General features: G+C 46.9%; 2 protein-coding genes across 2 annotated transcripts; both read right to left on the reverse strand.

Moving 5' to 3' along the window:
* Positions 1-3,758: 3,758 nt before the first annotated feature.
* On the reverse strand, positions 3,759-6,528 carry LOC137358408 (tubulin alpha-1A chain-like). The gene is made up of 4 exons (XM_068024353.1): positions 6,312-6,528; positions 5,713-5,861; positions 4,594-5,274; positions 3,759-4,055 (listed from the first exon to the last, which is right to left on the reverse strand). The coding sequence occupies exons 1-4, from the start codon at positions 6,430-6,432 to the stop codon at positions 3,759-3,761; spliced, it is 1,248 nt and encodes a 415-aa protein (XP_067880454.1). The 5' UTR covers positions 6,433-6,528.
* Positions 6,529-10,462: 3,934 nt separating this feature from the next.
* Positions 10,463-13,316, reverse strand: LOC137358369 (tubulin alpha-1 chain-like). Its single transcript, XM_068024310.1, has 4 exons — positions 13,100-13,316; positions 12,442-12,590; positions 11,296-11,976; positions 10,463-10,759 (listed from the first exon to the last, which is right to left on the reverse strand). Exons 1-4 carry the CDS (start codon positions 13,218-13,220, stop codon positions 10,463-10,465), a joined length of 1,248 nt encoding a protein of 415 aa, XP_067880411.1. The 5' UTR covers positions 13,221-13,316.
* Positions 13,317-18,001: the final 4,685 nt, after the last annotated feature.

Raw genomic sequence — 18,001 nt, forward strand, 5'->3', positions numbered from 1 at the left:
GCCTAATGCATTCGGTGGAGCTGGAAGGAGAAGCAATGCATTCCATCACAGTATCATGTGGATCCCGTCCACTTGCTATGGAACCCTGTGTTCCACATGCTCCCACATTACCTGTGGCTTTCCCACTGCCTTTAGCGCCTGTGGATAGTCTTTATCCCTGTGCCTTCTCCCTCTGTCTGGACTCCCCTCTCCCTGTGGGTTTCCTCAATTCCAGCTTATCTGTTTCTCAGTGTGAGCCACTCACTGTCTGAGGAACTGTACATAGTCCTGAAAGATCCCACACTCCTTGAGCATAATTGTCCTGTGGACCCCACAACCTGTGGATTATCATGCCCCCTAATGGAGTTCCCTCTCCCTGTTCATGCTCCTCTTCCCGTGGTTCCCCTCTCCCTGTGGACCCGTCTCTACATGTGGACTCCCTATCTGCCTGTGAATTCCTCTTCTCTCTCCACTTGGATCTCTCTTTATCCCTGTGGGTTCCACCCTCCCATTGGATTTCCCCTTTCCCTGTTGATTCCCGTTCTCACTCTGTGATTCATCACTCACTCTCATTCTGAACTTCATGATACTGCTCTCTGTATGGATCCCTTCCATCTCCTTTCGACCATTCAGTCCAAGTCCATCCTTCTCTCTTCTCTTCTCTTTGTGGATTTCACCAGTCCTAGTAGATTTCTTCCTGCCTGTACATTTGCAATTCCTTCTGGTATCTTCCTTCTCTATGGAGAACGCTTTTACCTTCAGATCTCTTCTCTATCCCTGTGGATCCTATTTTCCTATGGATTTCCCCTTTCGATCCCTGTGAATATCCCTTGCCCAGATGATTTTCCTCCCTGTAACTGGAATTCCTCCTTCTCTCCCATGGTAGAACATTACACCTCCTGTCTCCATGTGGATCAGACCTCACTCTCCCTATGGAGAGCCCCCTCCCTCTGGGTCCCTTCTGTTGGGAGCTGAACCCAAGGGGTGAGGTGAGAGTGACTGTCCTTGACATCAAAGCAGCATTTGACCACATATGGCATCAAGGAGCCCAACAAAACTTGAGGCAATGGGAATCGGGAGGGAAACCCTTTACTAGTTGGAGTCGTACCTCATGCAAAGGAAGATGGCTGTGGTTGTTGGAGGTCGATCATCTCAGCTCCAGGACAGCACTGCAGGTGTTTCTCTGGGTATTGTCCTCAGCCCAACCATCTTCAGCTACTTCATCAATGACCTTCCCTCCATCATAAGGTCAGAAGTGGCGATGTTTACTGATGGGTCATTTTCTGGTTGGCAAGATGTAAAATGTGGTGTGCCACAGGGATCTGTGCTGGGGCCTCAACTTTTAACAATTTATGTAAATGACTTAGATGAAGGGACCGAAGGTATGGTTGCTCAATTTGCTGATGACACATAAACAGTTAGGAAAGTAACTTGGGAAGAGGACATAAGGAGGCTACAAAGGGATATAGATAGATTAAATAAGTGGGCAAAGACCTGGAAAATGGAGTATAATGTGGGAAAGTGTGAAATTGTCCACTTTGGCAGGAAGAATAAAAAAGAAGCATATTATCTAAATGGTGGGAGTTTGCGCTGCTCTGAGATGCAAAGGGATCTAGGTGTCCTAGTGCATGAATCGCAAAAGGTTAATATGCAGGTACAGCATGTAATTAGGAAAGCTAATAGAACATTATTGATTATCGCGAGGGGAATCGAATACAAAAGTAGGGAGGTTCTGCTTCAGCTATACAGGGCATTGGTGAGACCATATCTGGAGTACTGTGTACAATGCTGGTCTCCTTATTTAAGGAAGGATGTAAATGCATTGGAGGCAGTACAGAGAAGGTTTACTAGACTAATACCTGGAATGGTCAGGCTGTCTTATAAGGAAAGGGTGGACAGGCTAGGCTCGTATCTGCTGGAATTTGGAAGAGTGAGATCTGACCTGATTGAAACATATAAGATCCTGAGCTGTCCTGACAGGGTGGATGTGGAAAGAATGTTTCCCCTTGTGGGAGAATCTAGAACTAGAAGTCACTGTTTAAAAATACGGTTTTGCCCATTTAAAACACAGATGATAACCAAGGAGAGGGTAGGTGGAAATGTGGCGTAATCAGTTCAGCAATGAACTTATTGAATGGCAGAGTAGGCTCGAATGGCCGAATGGACTCCTCCGGCTCCTAATTTCTGCGTTCGTATGATTGCACAATGTTCAGCAATATTCGCAACTCCTCAGATACTGAAGCAGTCTGTGCAGGAATGCAGCAAGACATGGACAATATCCAGACTTGGGCTGATAAGTGGCAAGTAACATTCATGCCACACAAATGCCAGGCACTGACCATCTCCAACAGGAGAGAATCTAACCATCTCCCCTTGACATTCAGTGGCATTACGATTGCTGAATCCCCCCACTATCAACATCCTGGGGGTTACCATTGACCAGAAACTGAACTGGAGTAGCCATATAAATACAGTGGCTGTAAGAGCATAGATATATATATACACATATGGAATACTCTGCACTTGCAGCCAAGTCATTTCTTACCCATCAATCAGATAACCATCTGTCAAATTTCCAGGTATCAGGTCCCAATCTGTGCAACCTACCAACAATCCACAATGATTGGCCCCACCTCTTAAATTCCCATCAATCCATCCACTTTCTATTGAATCTCATAAATCAAATGCCCAGAAATCCATCCCTCATACATCAGACTCCCACCCATCTGGGGGCAGAACAGTGGCGCAGTGGTTCGCACTGCAGCCTCACAGCTCCAGTGACCCGGGTACAATTCTGGGTACTGCCTGTGTGGAGTTTGCAAGTTCTCCCTGTGTCTGCATGGGTTTCCTCCGGGTGCTCTGGTTTCCTCCCACATGCCAAAGACTTGCAGGTTGATAGGTTAATTGGCCATTATAAATTGCCCCTAGTATAGGTAGGTAGTAGGGGAAATATAGGGACAGGTGGGAATGTGGTAGGAATATGGGATTAGCGTAGGATTAGTATAAATGGGTGGTTGATGGTCGGCACAGACTCGGTGGGCCGAAGGCCTGATTCAGTGCTGTATCTCTAAACCATCTGACCCCAATCCATCATTTTCCATCATTCTGACCCCCATCTATCAGACCCCATTCTGTCAAACTTTATCAGTGACATGCATCTATTAGACCCACCTTTATGGTATCCTATCAATCGAATTCCCACCCACATTACTCAGATTCCCATCTATTAGACTCCATCAATGTGAATCCCATCTATCAGATTCCCATCATGCAGACCCTCATTAATCAGACTCACATTTATCAGACCCTATTGATCAGAATCCCCTCAAACTGATCTCCAATACTACATTTCCAATCGATCAGACACCACCCCCCCCCCCCCCCCCCTATAAGATCCCATGCAGAGAGACCCATATTAATCAGTCCCATTATCAGTCAGAGCCACCAGGATCAGTGGACAATGTTTTAATGACTGGAGTGCTCTGTGACTCCTGGTCTGCAGCCCTGTGGAGTTTGATTAACCCACTTTCTGGGTCATTGATCCTCTTTTATTATCTTCAGTCTTCTTCTTTTACACTGTGCTTCCCACTCTCTTGTCATGCATTTATGGCTTTTTAAATAAACACACACCCAAAAATCATTGAAAAATAAATTTATTCTCAAATATAATTTATAACATCAATGTGAAATAGATTTAAAATCTTTTTACTCTCTAAATCAATACTATTCCATAACATCAATGTGAAATAAAATCTTTTTACTATCTAAACTAATGAATATTATTCTTCCTCCTCTGCCCTTCTGTCCAGCGAGGAAGAATCGATGGCCACTTCCTCATAATCCTTCTCGAGTGAGGCCATGTCCTCCCGTGCGTCCTGGAACTCCCCTTCCTCCAGCCCCTCCCCCACGTACCAGTGGACAAAGGCCCGCTTGGCGTACATCTTATCGAATTTGAGGTTGATGCGGGTCCAAGCCAAGGAAATGGCGGTGGTGTTGCTCAGCATACAGAGGGCTCGCTGCACCTTTGCCAGATCACCACCTGGTACCACCGTCGGTGGCTGATAGTTGATGCCAACCTGTGCAGTGGGGAGGAAAGAGATTACATTAGATTCAGCTACATAAGCAGAAGCTTCAAAATCAGATCTGTTTGTTGCCACGTAGTTTCCAAAAATGCTAAAGTTATGAACTGGGTTGCATCTTTCACTGGACGAGAATAAGCTCGAGTTATTCACTGGGCTCTTCTAGGTTTGAAGCTTCAGTTTCTGATAGACGATGCAGTGAGGCTGCATTCAGAATCTAACTGAGTTCCATATTGCACCTTTTCAAATGTGACCCTAATTGTCAGGAAGACATTTTCTCATTTCAAGGCAGGACTTCTCCTGGGACTGTCAAGCCTGCAATCAAGGATTGAAGCTGAGAGAATTCTATTGAAAGCCTCAGAGAGAGCTCCTCTTTGGGCCAGCAATGGAGAGTGTCTGTTACTTTACACTTCCAGAATAGAGGGAAAAGTTTTGATCCAGACTGAACAGACATACTGTTCACATGTGAGATGAGATTGACACAATCCATGTTTGGCCAGGGCTCCATGGATTGGACAAAACAAAACACACTTACCTTGAACCCAGTCGGGCACCAATCAACAAACTGGATCGAGCGCTTGGTCTTGATGGTTGCAATGGCAGCGTTGACATCCTTGGGCACCACATCTCCACGGTACAGCATGCAGCACGCCATGTACTTGCCCTGGCGGGGGTCGCACTTCACCATCTGGTTGGCTGGCTCAAAGCATGCGTTGGTGATCTCCGCCACCGACAGTTGCTCGTGGTAAGCCTTCTCGGCCGAAATAGTGGGCGCATAGGTTACCAGAGGGAAGTGAATTCGGGGATAGGGGACCAGGTTGGTTTGGAACTCAGTCAGGTCCACGTTGAGGGCACCGTCGAACCGCAGCGACGCCGTGATGGATGACACTACCTGTCCAAGGAGACGGTTGAGGTTGGTGTAGGTCGGTCGCTCAATGTCAAGGTTACGCCGAGATATGTCGTAAATGGCCTCATTGTCGAACATGAAGGCGCAGTCAGAGTGCTCGAGGGTGCAGTGGGTGACGAGTACGGCGTTGTACGGCTCGACCACCGCGGTGGAAATCTGTGGCGCGGGGTAAACGGAAAACTCCAGTTTGGATTTCTTGCCGTAGTCGACGGAGAGTCTCTCCATCAGGAGGGAAGTAAAGCCTGAGCCGGTCCCACCCCCGAAACTGTGGAAGATGAGGAAACCCTGCAGTCCTGTACACTGGTCAGCCTGTGGGTAAACAATGTACAAAGTATTAAAAAGGAGCAAGAGATTGCATCTGTCACCAAAGAACAGTGACCACCTGGTGGCACGGGGCCATGGGAGGTGGTGAGATGGGCCTGAGGGAGCCTGGAGGGAAAGTATAATGGCAGCCAGGTGGAAGCAGTGGGGAAAGAAGGATGGAAAGAGGTGCCAGCACTATCTGTGTAGTTCGGGTTGGGGAAGGCAATGTCAAGGAAATTCCCAGCCTCTTTTCATGAATGTTACTGGTCACAAGGAGTATTGGAGAGACATCAGTAGTGATATTGGAGTGAATGCGTAGTATAGTTGCATCACATGGCCGTTTATAAGATTTCATTTGGACAAAGATAACGGGATAGTGGCCAGTGGTAAATGGTGAGACAGGTGCTGCTGGAATTTGACAATGTCCGCCTTTACACAACTTACCAGCTTCCTTATGCGATCCAAGACCAGATCCACAATCTCCTTGCCGATGGAGCAGTGGCCCCGCGCGTAGTTATTAGCCGCGTCCTCCTTGCCGGTGATGAGCTGCTCGGGGTGAAAGAGCTGTCGGTAGGTGCCGGTACGGACCTCGTCTGGGGACAGGGAACAGAGATTTAAAAGCATGAAAACAGAACATTCTAGCAAATTTGATGCCTTCAGGACATATTTCAGAGTTTAATGAGAGCACTGACTCATTGTCATTGAAACATACAAGATTCTGAAGGGGCTTGACAGGGCAGACACTGAGGTTGTTTCCCCTGATTGGGAAATCTAGAAAACGAGGGTAGTCTCCGAATAAGGGGCTGATCATTAAGGACTGAGATGAGGAGAAATTACTTCACTCAAAGGGTTATTAGTCTTTGTATTTCTCTACCCCAATGGGTTGTCAATGCTCCATCACTGAATATATTTAAGGCTGAGATAGACAGATTCTTGCTCTCAGAGAATCAAGGCATACAGGGACTGGCGTGAAGGTGGAGTTGAACTCCTGTTCCTATTTCTTATGTTCTTATGACCAACCCATCAACAATCACTCCTCTTACCAATCACAGTGGGCTCCAGATCTATAAACACGCCTCGGGGGATGTGTTTTCCCGCCCCCGTCTCACTGAAGAAGGTGTTGAAGGAGTCATCGCCACCCCCGATGGTCTTGTCACTGGGCATCTGTCCATCCGGCTGGATCCCATGCTCCAGGCAATACAGCTCCCAGCAAGCGTTGCCGATCTGCACACCGGCCTGGCCAATGTGGATTGAAATACACTCACGCTAAAGAGGGAAGAACAGGTGATGTTTTACACAGGATGAAAGGCAATGCTTGATAGTTAGTATAGGTGGGAAGAGAAAGGTGCAAAGAAACACATTCCATTACAGTAACCTGTGGATCCCATCCATTCCCTGTGAATTCTACCTGCCTCCTGATGGATTCTCCTACTTCTTCCTGCTCCTGATCCAAATAGAAGCCTCCATTCATTGTGGATCACTTCTGTGGATTGCCTCGGACTCCATGTTCCGAACCTCTCTGGATCCCCTTTGCTCCTTTATATCCATTCGCTGTGGATCTTTTTGATTACTACAGCTTTTCCTCCTGCTATCCATCTCTCTCTCACACTGTGGAATACCCTCAACTTTTTCTTTTCCCTTTCTTTGGGGAGTACCTCTTTCCCAGTAGTTTAAGTTTTCTCTTTGGTCATGGATTGTTACTCCTACTGTGAATTCCCACTCTCTCCCAGTAGATCTCTTGTACTCTCCCAGTGAATTCCTACTCCCTCAATTTATCCCACTCTCCTATGGAATTCACACTCACTTAATCTCTCGATCGATCTTACTATCCCTGCAGATTCCTTTGGCTGGATTCACAATATCGCCTTTGCATACGTCCGCACACACTCACCATGATCTCCTTCTGTTCTTACAGCTCCTGAGAATGTGCTTTGTGTTGACCCTCCCACTATTTATACTGTGCCCAGTAGAACATTCCAATCAGTTGAACCAGGCTCTGATTGGCCTCTGAGAACAAAAGAGTGTGTAACAGTTGCAAAGATGATACAGTGGTGCTCAGTGGTGATTGGTTCTTTGTGCAAAAGGCGGAACTAAGGGTTCGCAACAATCTATTATTGGAGGAGCACTAGGCAACAAGGAGCCATTTTTGTAAATCAGATCTCCATCAATCAATTCAGGATTTAAAACATAGCCACCAATCAGGGCCACCTCAATCACACTCAATCCATCAGATCCCAATCAACCCCTCTGATCAAACACAAGCTATCAGACACAACCGTGTCAATCAGATTTTCATCTCTTCCATCCGTCACATCTGTCAGTCACTCTTCCCTCAAACAGGCAGGCATCAACATGACTCCCATCTGTCAGATCCCCAGAAATCAGACCCCCTTAACACAGGCCTGCACCAAAGAAAGCCCATCATTCAGACCCTGTCAGTCATACACTCATTACACAGAGCCCCTCGCTCAGATTCCCATCAATCAGACCACAGGGACCAGAGACCCATCTTTCAGATGCTCAGCATTTCTCATATTGCTATCTGGCATGCAGGTAGTCCTCTGTTGCAGCTTCACCAGGTTGGCACCTCACCCCCGTCTCACGGAAGAAGGTATTCACGAAGTCATTGCCACGACCAATTGTCTTTTCTGTCGATCTGCACTGATCTGGCTAATGTGGATCGAAAGACACAAGAGGAGTGAATACGAGAGTATTTATGAAGTAAGAAAGCAATGCCTAATGCAGTCGGTGGAACTGCAAGGAGAAGCAACGCATTCCGTCACAGTATCATGTGGATCCCGTCCACTTGCTATGGAACCCTGTGTTCCACGTGCTCCCACATTACCTGTGGCTTTTCCACTGCCTTTAGCGCCTGTGGATAGTCTTTATCCCTGTGCCTTCTCCCTCCCTCTGGACTCCCCTCTCCCTGTGGGTTTCCTCAATTCCAGCTTATCTGTTTCTCAGTGTGAGCTGCTCACTGTCTGAGGAATTGTACATAGTCCTGAAAGATCCCACATTCTTGAGCATCATTGTCCTGTGGATCCCTCACCCTGTGGATTATCATGCCCCGTAATGGAGTTCCCTCTCTCTGTTCATGCTCCTCTTCCCATAGTTCTCCTCTACATGTGGACTCCCTATCTGCCTGTGAATTCCTCTCTCTCTCCACTTGAATCTCTCTTTGTCCCTGTGGGTTCCACCCTACCTTTGGATTTCCTGTCTTGATTCCCGTTCTCACTCTGTGATTCATCACTCACTCTCATTCTGAACTTCATGATACTTCTCTTTCTATGGATCCCTTCCATCTCCTTTCAATCATTCAGTCCAAGTCCATCCTTCTCTCTTCCAGTAGATTCCTTCTCTTTGTGGATTTCACCACTCTGAGTAGATTTCTTCCTGCCCGTACATTTGCAATTCCTTCTGGTATCTTGCTTCTCTGTGGAGATCCCTTTTACCTTCAGATCTCTTCTCTATCCCTATGGATTCCCCCTTTCGATCCCTGTGAATATCCCTTGCCCACTCGAATGTCCTCCCTCTAAGTGGAATTCCTCCTTCTCTCCCATGGTAGGACATTACACCCCCTGTCTCCTTGTAGATCTCCCCTCACTGTCCCTATAGAGAGCCCCTCCCTATGGGTCCCTTCTCTTTGGAGCTGAACTCAAGAGATGAGGTGAGAGTGAGTGCATTTTACATCAAGGCAGTATTTGACTGAGTTTGGCATCAAGGAGCCCTAGCAAAACTGGAGTCAATGGGAATCGGGGGAAAACTCTGCGACACTTGGAGTCGTACCTAGCACACAGGAAGATGATTGTTGTTGTTGGAGGTCAATCAGCCCAGCCCCAGGACATCACTGCAGGAGTTCCTCAGGATATTGTCCTCAGGCCAACCATCTTCAGCTCCTTCATCAATGACCGTCCCTCCATCATAACGTCAGCAATGGGGATGTTCACTGATGATTGCACAAGGTTCAGCACCATTCACAACTCCTCAGATACTGAAGTGGTCCGTGTAGGAATGCAGCAAGACCTGGACAATATCCAGGCTTGGGCTGATAAGTGGCAAGTAACATTCGCTCCACACATATGCCAGTCACTGACCATCTCCAACAGGAGTGAATCTAACCATCACCCGTTGACATTCAATGGCATTATGATCGCTGAATCCCCCACTGTCAACATCCTGTGGTTACCATTGACCAGAAACTGAACTGGAGTAGCCATATAAGTACTTTGGCTGCAAGAGCATAGATATATATATTGATATATATATATACACACATGTGGAATACTCTCTATTTGCAACCAAGCCATTTCTTGCCCATTAATCAGATCACTATATCTATCAAATTTCCAGCTATCAGATCCCAATCTGTGCAACCCACCAACAATCCGCATCAATCGGCCCCACCTCTTAGATTCCCATCAATCCATCCACTTTCTGTCAGATCTCATAAATCAAATGCCCAGAAATCCATCCCTCGTACATCAGACCCCCCACCCAGCTGACCCCAATCCATTATTTTCCATCATTCTGACCCCCATCTATCAGACCCCATTCTGTCAAACTTTATCAGTGACATGCATCAATCAGACCCACGTTTATGGTATCCTAACAATCGAATTCCCACCCACATTACTCAGATTCCCATCTATTAGACTCCATCAATGTGAATCCCATCTATCAGATTCCCATCATGCAGAGCCTCATTAATCAGACTCATATTTATCAGACCCTATTGATCAGAATCCCCTCAAACTGATCTCCAATACTACATTTCCAATCGATCAGACCCCTCCTCCCCCCCCTATAAGATCCCATGCAGAGAGACCCATATTAATCAGTCCCATTATCAGTCAGAGCCACCAGGATCAGTGGACAGTGTTTTAATGACTGGAGTGCTCTGTGACTCCTGGTCTGCAGCCCTGTGGAGTTTGATTAACCCACTTTCTGGGTCATTGATCCTCTTTTATTATCTTCAGTCTTCTTCTTTTACACTGTGCTTCTCACTCTCTTGTCATGCATTTAAGGCTTTTAAATAAACACACACACCCAAAAGCATTTAAAAATAAATTTATTCTCAAATATAATTTATAACATCAATGTGAAATAGATTTAAAATCTTTTTACTCTCTAAATCAATATTATTCTATCACGTCAATGTGAAATAAAATCTTTTTACTATCTAAACTAATGAATATTATTCCTCCTCCTCTGCCCTTCTGTCCAGCGAGGAAGAATCGATAGCCACTTCCTCGTAATCCTTCTCGAGTGAGGCCATGTCCTCCCGTGCGTCCTGGAACTCCCCTTCCTCCAGCCCCTCCCCCACGTACCAGTGGACAAAGGCCCGCTTGGCGTACATCTTATCGAATTTGAGGTTGATGCGGGTCCAAGCCAAGGAAATGGCGGTGGTGTTGCTCAGCATACAGAGGGCTCGCTGCACCTTTGCCAGATCACCACCTGGTACCACCGTCGGTGGCTGATAGTTGATCCCAACCTGTGCAGTGGGGAGGAAAGAGATTACATTAGATTCAGCTACATAAGCAGAAGCTTCAAAATCAGATGTTTGTTGCCAAATAGATTCTAAAAATGCTAAAGTTATGAACTGGGTTGCATCTTTCACTGGACGAGAATAAGCTCTAGTTATTCACTGGGCTCTTCTAGGTTTGAAGCTTCAGTTTCTGATAGACGATGCAGTGAGGCTGCATTCAGAATCTAACTGAGATCCATATTGCACCTTTTCAAATGTGACCCTAATTGTCAGGAAGACATTTTCTCATTTCAAGGCAGGACTTCTCCTGGGACTGTCAAGCCTGCAATCAAGGATTGAAGCTGAGAGAATTCTGTTGAAAGCCTCAGAGAGAGCTCCTCTTTGGGCCAGCAATGGAGAGTGTCTGTTACTTTACACTTCCAGAATAGAGGGAAAAGTTTTGATCCGGACTGAACAGACATACTGTTCACATGTGATATGAGATTGACACAATCCATGTTTGGCCAGGGCTCCATGGATTGGACAAAACAAAACACACTTACCTTGAACCCAGTCGGGCACCAATCAACAAACTGGATCGAGCGCTTGCTCTTGATGGTGGCGATGGAGGCGTTGACATCCTTGGGCACCACGTCTCCACGGTACAGCATGCAGCACGCCATGTACTTGCCCTGGCGGGGGTCGCACTTCACCATCTGGTTGGCTGGCTCAAAGCATGCGTTGGTGATCTCCGCCACCGAAAGTTGCTCGTGGTGAGCTTTCTCGGGTGAAATAGTGGGCGCGTAGGTTACCAACGGGAAGTGAATTCGGGGATAGGGGACCAGGTTGGTTTGGAACTCAGTCAGGTCCACGTTGAGGGCACCGTCGAACCGCAGCGACGCCGTGATGGATGACACTACCTGTCCAAGGAGACGGTTGAGGTTGGTGTAGGTCGGTCGCTCAATGTCAAGGTTACGCCGAGATATGTCGTAAATGGCCTCATTGTCGAACATGAAGGCGCAGTCAGAGTGCTCGAGGGTGCAGTGGGTGACAAGTACGGCGTTGTACGGCTCGACCACCGCGGTGGAAATCTGCGGCGCGGGGTAAACAGAAAACTCCAGTTTGGATTTCTTGCCATAGTCGACGGAGAGTCTCTCCATCAGGAGGGAAGTAAAGCCTGAGCCGGTCCCACCCCCGAAACTGTGGAAGATGAGGAAACCCTGCAGTCCTGTACACTGGTCAGCCTGTGGGGAAACAAAGTACAAAAGGTTAAAATGGAGCAAGAGATTGCATCTGTCACCAAAGAACAGTGACCACCTGGTGGCACAGGGCCGTGGATGGTGGTGAGATAGGTCAGTGGGTGCCTGGAGGGAAAGTGTTTTGGGAGCTGGGTGGAGGCAGTTGAGAACGAAGGGTGGAAAGGGGTGCCAGCACTACGCATGTAGTTCGGGTTGGGGAAGGAAGGGTCCAGGAAATTCCCAGCCACCTTTCATGAATGTGGTGGTGATCACCAACGCATGCGTTGATTGGTCACAGGAATATTGGAGAGACATCACTGCTGATATCGGAGTGAATGTGTCGTATACTTGCATCACATGGCCATTTATCAGATTTCATTTGCACAAAGGGAATGCGGAAGTGGCCAGTGGTAAATGGTGAGACATTGGGTGCTGCTGGAATTTGACATTGTCCGCCTTTGCACAACTTACCAGCTTCCGTAAGCAATCCAAGACCAGATCCACAATCTCCTTGCCGATGGAGCAGTGACCCCGCGCGTAGTTATTAGCCGCGTCCTCCTTGCCGGTGATGAGCTGCTCGGGGTGAAAGAGCTGTCGGTAGGTGCCAGTACGGACCTCGTCTGGGGACAGGGAACAGAGATTTAAAAACATGAAAACAGAACATTCTAGCAAATTTGATGCCTTCAGGGCATATTTCAGAGTTTAATGAGAGCACTGACTCATTGTCATTGAAACATACAAGATTCTGAAGGGGCTTGACAGGGCAGACACTGAGGTTGTTTCCCCTGATTGGGAAATCTAGAAAACGAGGGTAGTCTCCGAATCAGGGGCTGATCATTAAGGACTGAGATGAGGAGAAATTTTTTCATTCAAAGGGTTATTAGTCTTTTATTTCTCTACCCCAATGGGTTGTAAATGCTCCATCACTGAATATATTTAAGGCTGAGATAGACAGATTCTTGCTCTCAGGGAATCATGCCTCTGGGGAGTGGGCATGAAGTGGAGTTGAAGTCCAAGATCAGCCATGATCAAATTGAACGGTGGAGCAGGCTCAACAGGCCGAATGGTCTACTCCTGTTCCTCTTTCTTATGTTCTTATGACCAACCCATCAACAATCATATCGCTTACCAACCACAGTGGGCTCCAGATCGATAAACACGCCTCGGGGGATGTGTTTGCCCGCCCCCGTCTCACTGAAGAATGTGTTGAAGGAGTCATCGCCACCCCCGATGGTCTTGTCACTGGGCATCTGTCCATCCGGCTGGATCCCATGCTCCAGGCAATACAGCTCCCAGCAAGCGTTGCCGATCTGCACACCGGCCTGGCCAATGTGGATTGAAATACACTCACGCTAAAGAGGGAAGAACAGGTGATGTTTTACACAGGATGAAAGGCAATGCTTTATAGTTAGTATAGGTGGGAAGAGAAAGGTGCAAAGAAACACATTCCATTACAGTAACCTGTGGATCCCATCCATTCCCTGTGAATTCTACCTGCCTCCTGATGGATTCTCCTACTTCCTGCTCCTGATCCTAATAGAAGCCTGCATTCATTGTGGATCATTTCCGTGGATTTCCTCGGACTCCATTGTTCCGTCCTCTCTGGATCCCTATTCCTCCTTTATATCCATTCCCTGTGGATCTTTCTGATTAATACGGCTTGCCCTCCTGCTATCCATCTCTCTCTCACACTGTGCAATTCCTTCACCTTGTTCATTTTCCTTTCTTTGGGGACTACCTCTTTCCCAGCAGTTAAGTTTCCTCTTCGGTCGTGGATTGTTACACCTCCTGTGGATTCCCGGTCTCTCCCAGTGAATTCCTACTCTCCTGATGCAGCCCACTCTCCTATGGAATTCACACTCACTTAGTCTATCTATCGATCTTACTATCCCGGCGGACCCCTTTGGATCGATGCACAATATCGCCTTTGCATACGTCCGCACACACTCACCATGATCTCCTTCTGTTCTTACAGCTCCTGAGAATGTGCTTTGTGTTGACCCTCCCACTATTTATACTGTGCCCAGTAGAACATTCCAATCAATTGAACCAGGATCTGATTGGCCTCTGAGAACAAAAGAGTGTGTAACAATTGCACAGATGATACAATGGTGCTCAGTGGTGATTGGTTCTTTGTGCAAAAGGCGGAACTAAGGGTTCGCAACAATCTATTATTGGAGGAGCACGAAACAACAAGGAGCCATTTTTGTAAATTAGATCTCCATCAATCAATTCATGATTAAAAAGGCAGCCACCAATCAGGGCCACCTCAATCACACTCAATCCATCAGATCAGAATCAACCCCACAGATCAATCACACACCATCAGTCACAACCATGTCAATCAGATTTTCATCTCTTCCATCCGTCACATCTGTCAGATCCCCAGAAATCAGACCCCCTTCACACAGGCCTGCACTAAAGGAACCCCATCATTCAGACTCTGTCAATCATACACTCATTAAACAGATCCCCTCGCTCAGATTCCCATCAATCAGACCTCAGGGACCAGAGACCCATCTTTCAGATGCTCAGCATTGGTCATATTGCTGTTTGGCATGCAGGTAGTCCTCTGTCTCACGGGAGAAGGCATTCAAGAGTTATTGCCACGGCCAATGGGCTTTTCACTGGGCATCTGCGTGTCCGGCGAATACTAGAATATTTATACAGTAAGAGAGCAATGCCTAATGCAATCGGTGGAGCTGGAAGGGGAAGCAACGCATTCCGTCATGGTATCCTGTGGAACCTGTCCACTTGCTATCTTCCACATGCTCCCACATTACCTGTGGCTTTCCCACTGCCTTTAGTGCCTGTGGACAGTCTTTATCCCTGTGCCTTCTCCCTCCCTCTGGACTCCCCTCTCCCTGTGGGTTTCCTCAATTCCAGTTTATCTGTTTCTCAGTGTGAGCTGCTCACTGTTTGAGGAACTGTACATAGTCGTGAAAAATCCCACACTCTTTGAGCATCATTGTCCTGTGGATCCCTCAACCTGTGGATTATCATGCCCCTTAATGGAGTTCCCTCTCCCTGTTCATGCTCCTCTTCGCGTGGTTCCTCTCTCCCTGTGGACTGCTCTCTACATGTGGACTCCCTATCTGCCTGTGAATTCCTCTTCTCTCTCCACTTAGATCTCTCTCCCTGTGGGTTCCGCCCTCCCTTTGGATTTCCCCTCCCCCTATTGATTCCCGTTCTCACTCTGTGATTCATCACTCACTCTCATTCTGCACTTCATGATACTTCTCTCTCTATGGAACCCTCCCATCTCCTTTCGATCATTCAGTCCAAGTCCATCCTTCTCTCTTCTCTTCTCTTTGTGGATTTCACCACTCCTAGTAGATTTCTTCCTGCCCGTACATTTGCAATTCCTTCTGGCATCTTCCTTCTCCATGGAGATCCCTTTTACGTTCAGATCTTTTTTCTATCCCTGTGGATCCTATTTTCCTATGGATTCCCCCTTTCGATCCCTGTGAATATCCCTTGCCCACTCGAATGTCCTCCCTTTAAGTGGAATTCCTCCTTCTCTCCCATGGTAGGACATTACACCTCCTGTCTCCTTGTGGACCTCCCCTCACTGTCCCTATGGAGAGCCCCTCCCTATGGGTCCGTTCTCTTTGGAGCTGAACTCAAGAGATGAGGTGAGAGTGAGTGCCCTTGACATCAAGGCAACATTTGACTGAGTGTGGTATCAAGGAGCCCTAGCAAAACTGGAGTCAATGGGAATCAGGGGGAAAACTCTGTGACACTTGGAGTCGTACCTAGCACACAGGAAGATGTTTCTTGTTGTTGGAGGTCAATCATCTCAGTCCCAGGACATCACTGCAGGTGTTCCTCAGGGTATTGTCCTCGGACCACCCATCTTCAGCTACTTCATCAATGACCTTCCCTCCATCATAAGGTCAGAAGTGGGGATGTTTACTGATGTGTCTTTTTCTGGTTGACAAGATGTAAAGTGTGGTGTGCACAGGGATCTGTGCTGGGGCCTCAACATTTTACAATTTATATCAATGACTTAGATGAAGGGACCGAAGGTATGGTTGCTCAATTTGCTGATGACACAAAAGTAGGTAGGAAAGTAACTTGGGAAGAGGACATAAGGAGGCTACAAAGGGATAGAGATAACTTAAGTGAGTGGGCAAAGACCTGGAAAATGAAGTATAATGTGGGAAAGTGTGAAATTGTCCACTTTGGAAGGAAGAATAAAAAAGAAGCATGTTATCTAAATGGTGAGAGATTGCAGAGCTCTGAGATGCAGAGGGATCTAGGTGTCCTAGTGCATGAATTGCAAAAGGTTAATATGCAGGTACAGCATGTAATTAGGAAAGCTAATAGAATCTTATCGTTTATCGCGAGGGGAATTGAATACAAAAGTAGGGAGGTTATGCTTCAGCTATACAAGGCATGAGTAAGACCACATCTGGAGTACTGTGTACAGTACTGGTCTCCTTATTTAAGGAAGGATGTAAATGCGTTGGAGGCAGTACAGAGAAGGTTTACTAGACTAATACCGGGATTGGGCGGGCTATCTTGTGAGGAAAGGTTGGACAGGCTAGGCTTGTATCTACTGGAGTTTAGAAGAGTAAGAGGCGACCTGATTGAAACATATAAGATCCTAAGGTCTTGACAGGGTGGATGTGGAAAGATTGTTTCCCCTTGTGGGAGAATCTAGAACTGGGGGTCACGGTTTAGAAATAAGGGGTCGCCCATTTAAGACAGAGATGAGATGAACTTTGTTCTCTCATAGGGTCGTGAATCTTTGGAATTCTCTTCCTGAAAAAGCAGTGGAAGCAGAGTCCATGAATATTTTAACGCAGAGATAGATAGATTCTTGGGAAGCAAGGGGGTGGAAGGTTATCAGGGTGGGTAGGTGGAAATGTGGTGTAATCAGTTCAGCCATAAACTTATTGCGTGGCGGAGCAGGCCCGAAGGGCCAAGTGGCCTACTCCTGCTCCTAATTGTATGTTCATATGATTGCACAATGTTCAGCACCATTTGCAACTCCTCAGATACTGAAGCAGTCCGTGCAAGAATGCAGCAAGACCTGCACAATATCCAAACTTGGGCTGATAAGTGGCAAGTAACAGTCGCGCCACACAAGTGCCAGGCAATGACCATTTCAAACAGAAGAGTATCTAACCATCTCCCCTTGACATTCAATGGCATTACCCCACTATCAGTACCCCACTATCAACATCCTGGGGGTTACTATTGACCAGAAACTGAACTGGAGTAGCCATATAAGTACAGTGGCTGCAAGAGCATAGATATATGTATATATACACGTATGGAATACTCTGCACTTGCAGCCAAGTAATTTCTACCCATCAATCAGATAACCATCTATCAAATTTCCAGGTATCAGGTCCCAATCTGAGCAACCACCAACAATCTGCAATGATTGGCCCCATCTCCACTTTCTATTGGATCTCATAAATCAAATGCCCAGAAATCCATCCCTCATACATCAGACTCCCACCCATCTGACCCCAATCCATCATTTTCCATCATTCTGACCCCCATCTATCAGACCCCGTTCTGTCAAACTTTGTCAGTGACATACATCAATCAGACCCACGTTTATGGTATCCTAGCAATCGAATTCCCACCCACATTACTCAGATTCCCATCTATTAGACTCCATCAATGTGAATCCCATCTATCAGATTCCCATCATGCAGAGCCTCATTAATCAGACTCACATTTATCAGACCCTATTGATCAGAATCCCCTCAAACTGATCTCCAATACTACATTTCCAATCGATCAGACACCACCCCCACCCCCCCCTATCAGATCCCATGCAGAGAGACCCATATTAATCAGTCCCATTATCAATCAGAGCCACCAGGATCAGTGGACAATGTTTTAATGACTGGAGTGCTCTGTGACTCCTGGTCTGCAGCCCTGTGGAGTTTGATTAACCCACTTTCTGGGTCATTGATCCTCTTTTATTATCTTCAGTCTTCTTCTTTTACACTGTGCTTCTCACTCTCTTGTCATGCATTTAAGGCTTTTAAATCAACACACACACCCA

The sequence above is a fragment of the Heterodontus francisci genome, chromosome 49 (genome assembly GCF_036365525.1).
Source record: "Heterodontus francisci isolate sHetFra1 chromosome 49, sHetFra1.hap1, whole genome shotgun sequence".
Taxonomy (NCBI): Eukaryota; Metazoa; Chordata; class Chondrichthyes; order Heterodontiformes; family Heterodontidae; genus Heterodontus; species Heterodontus francisci.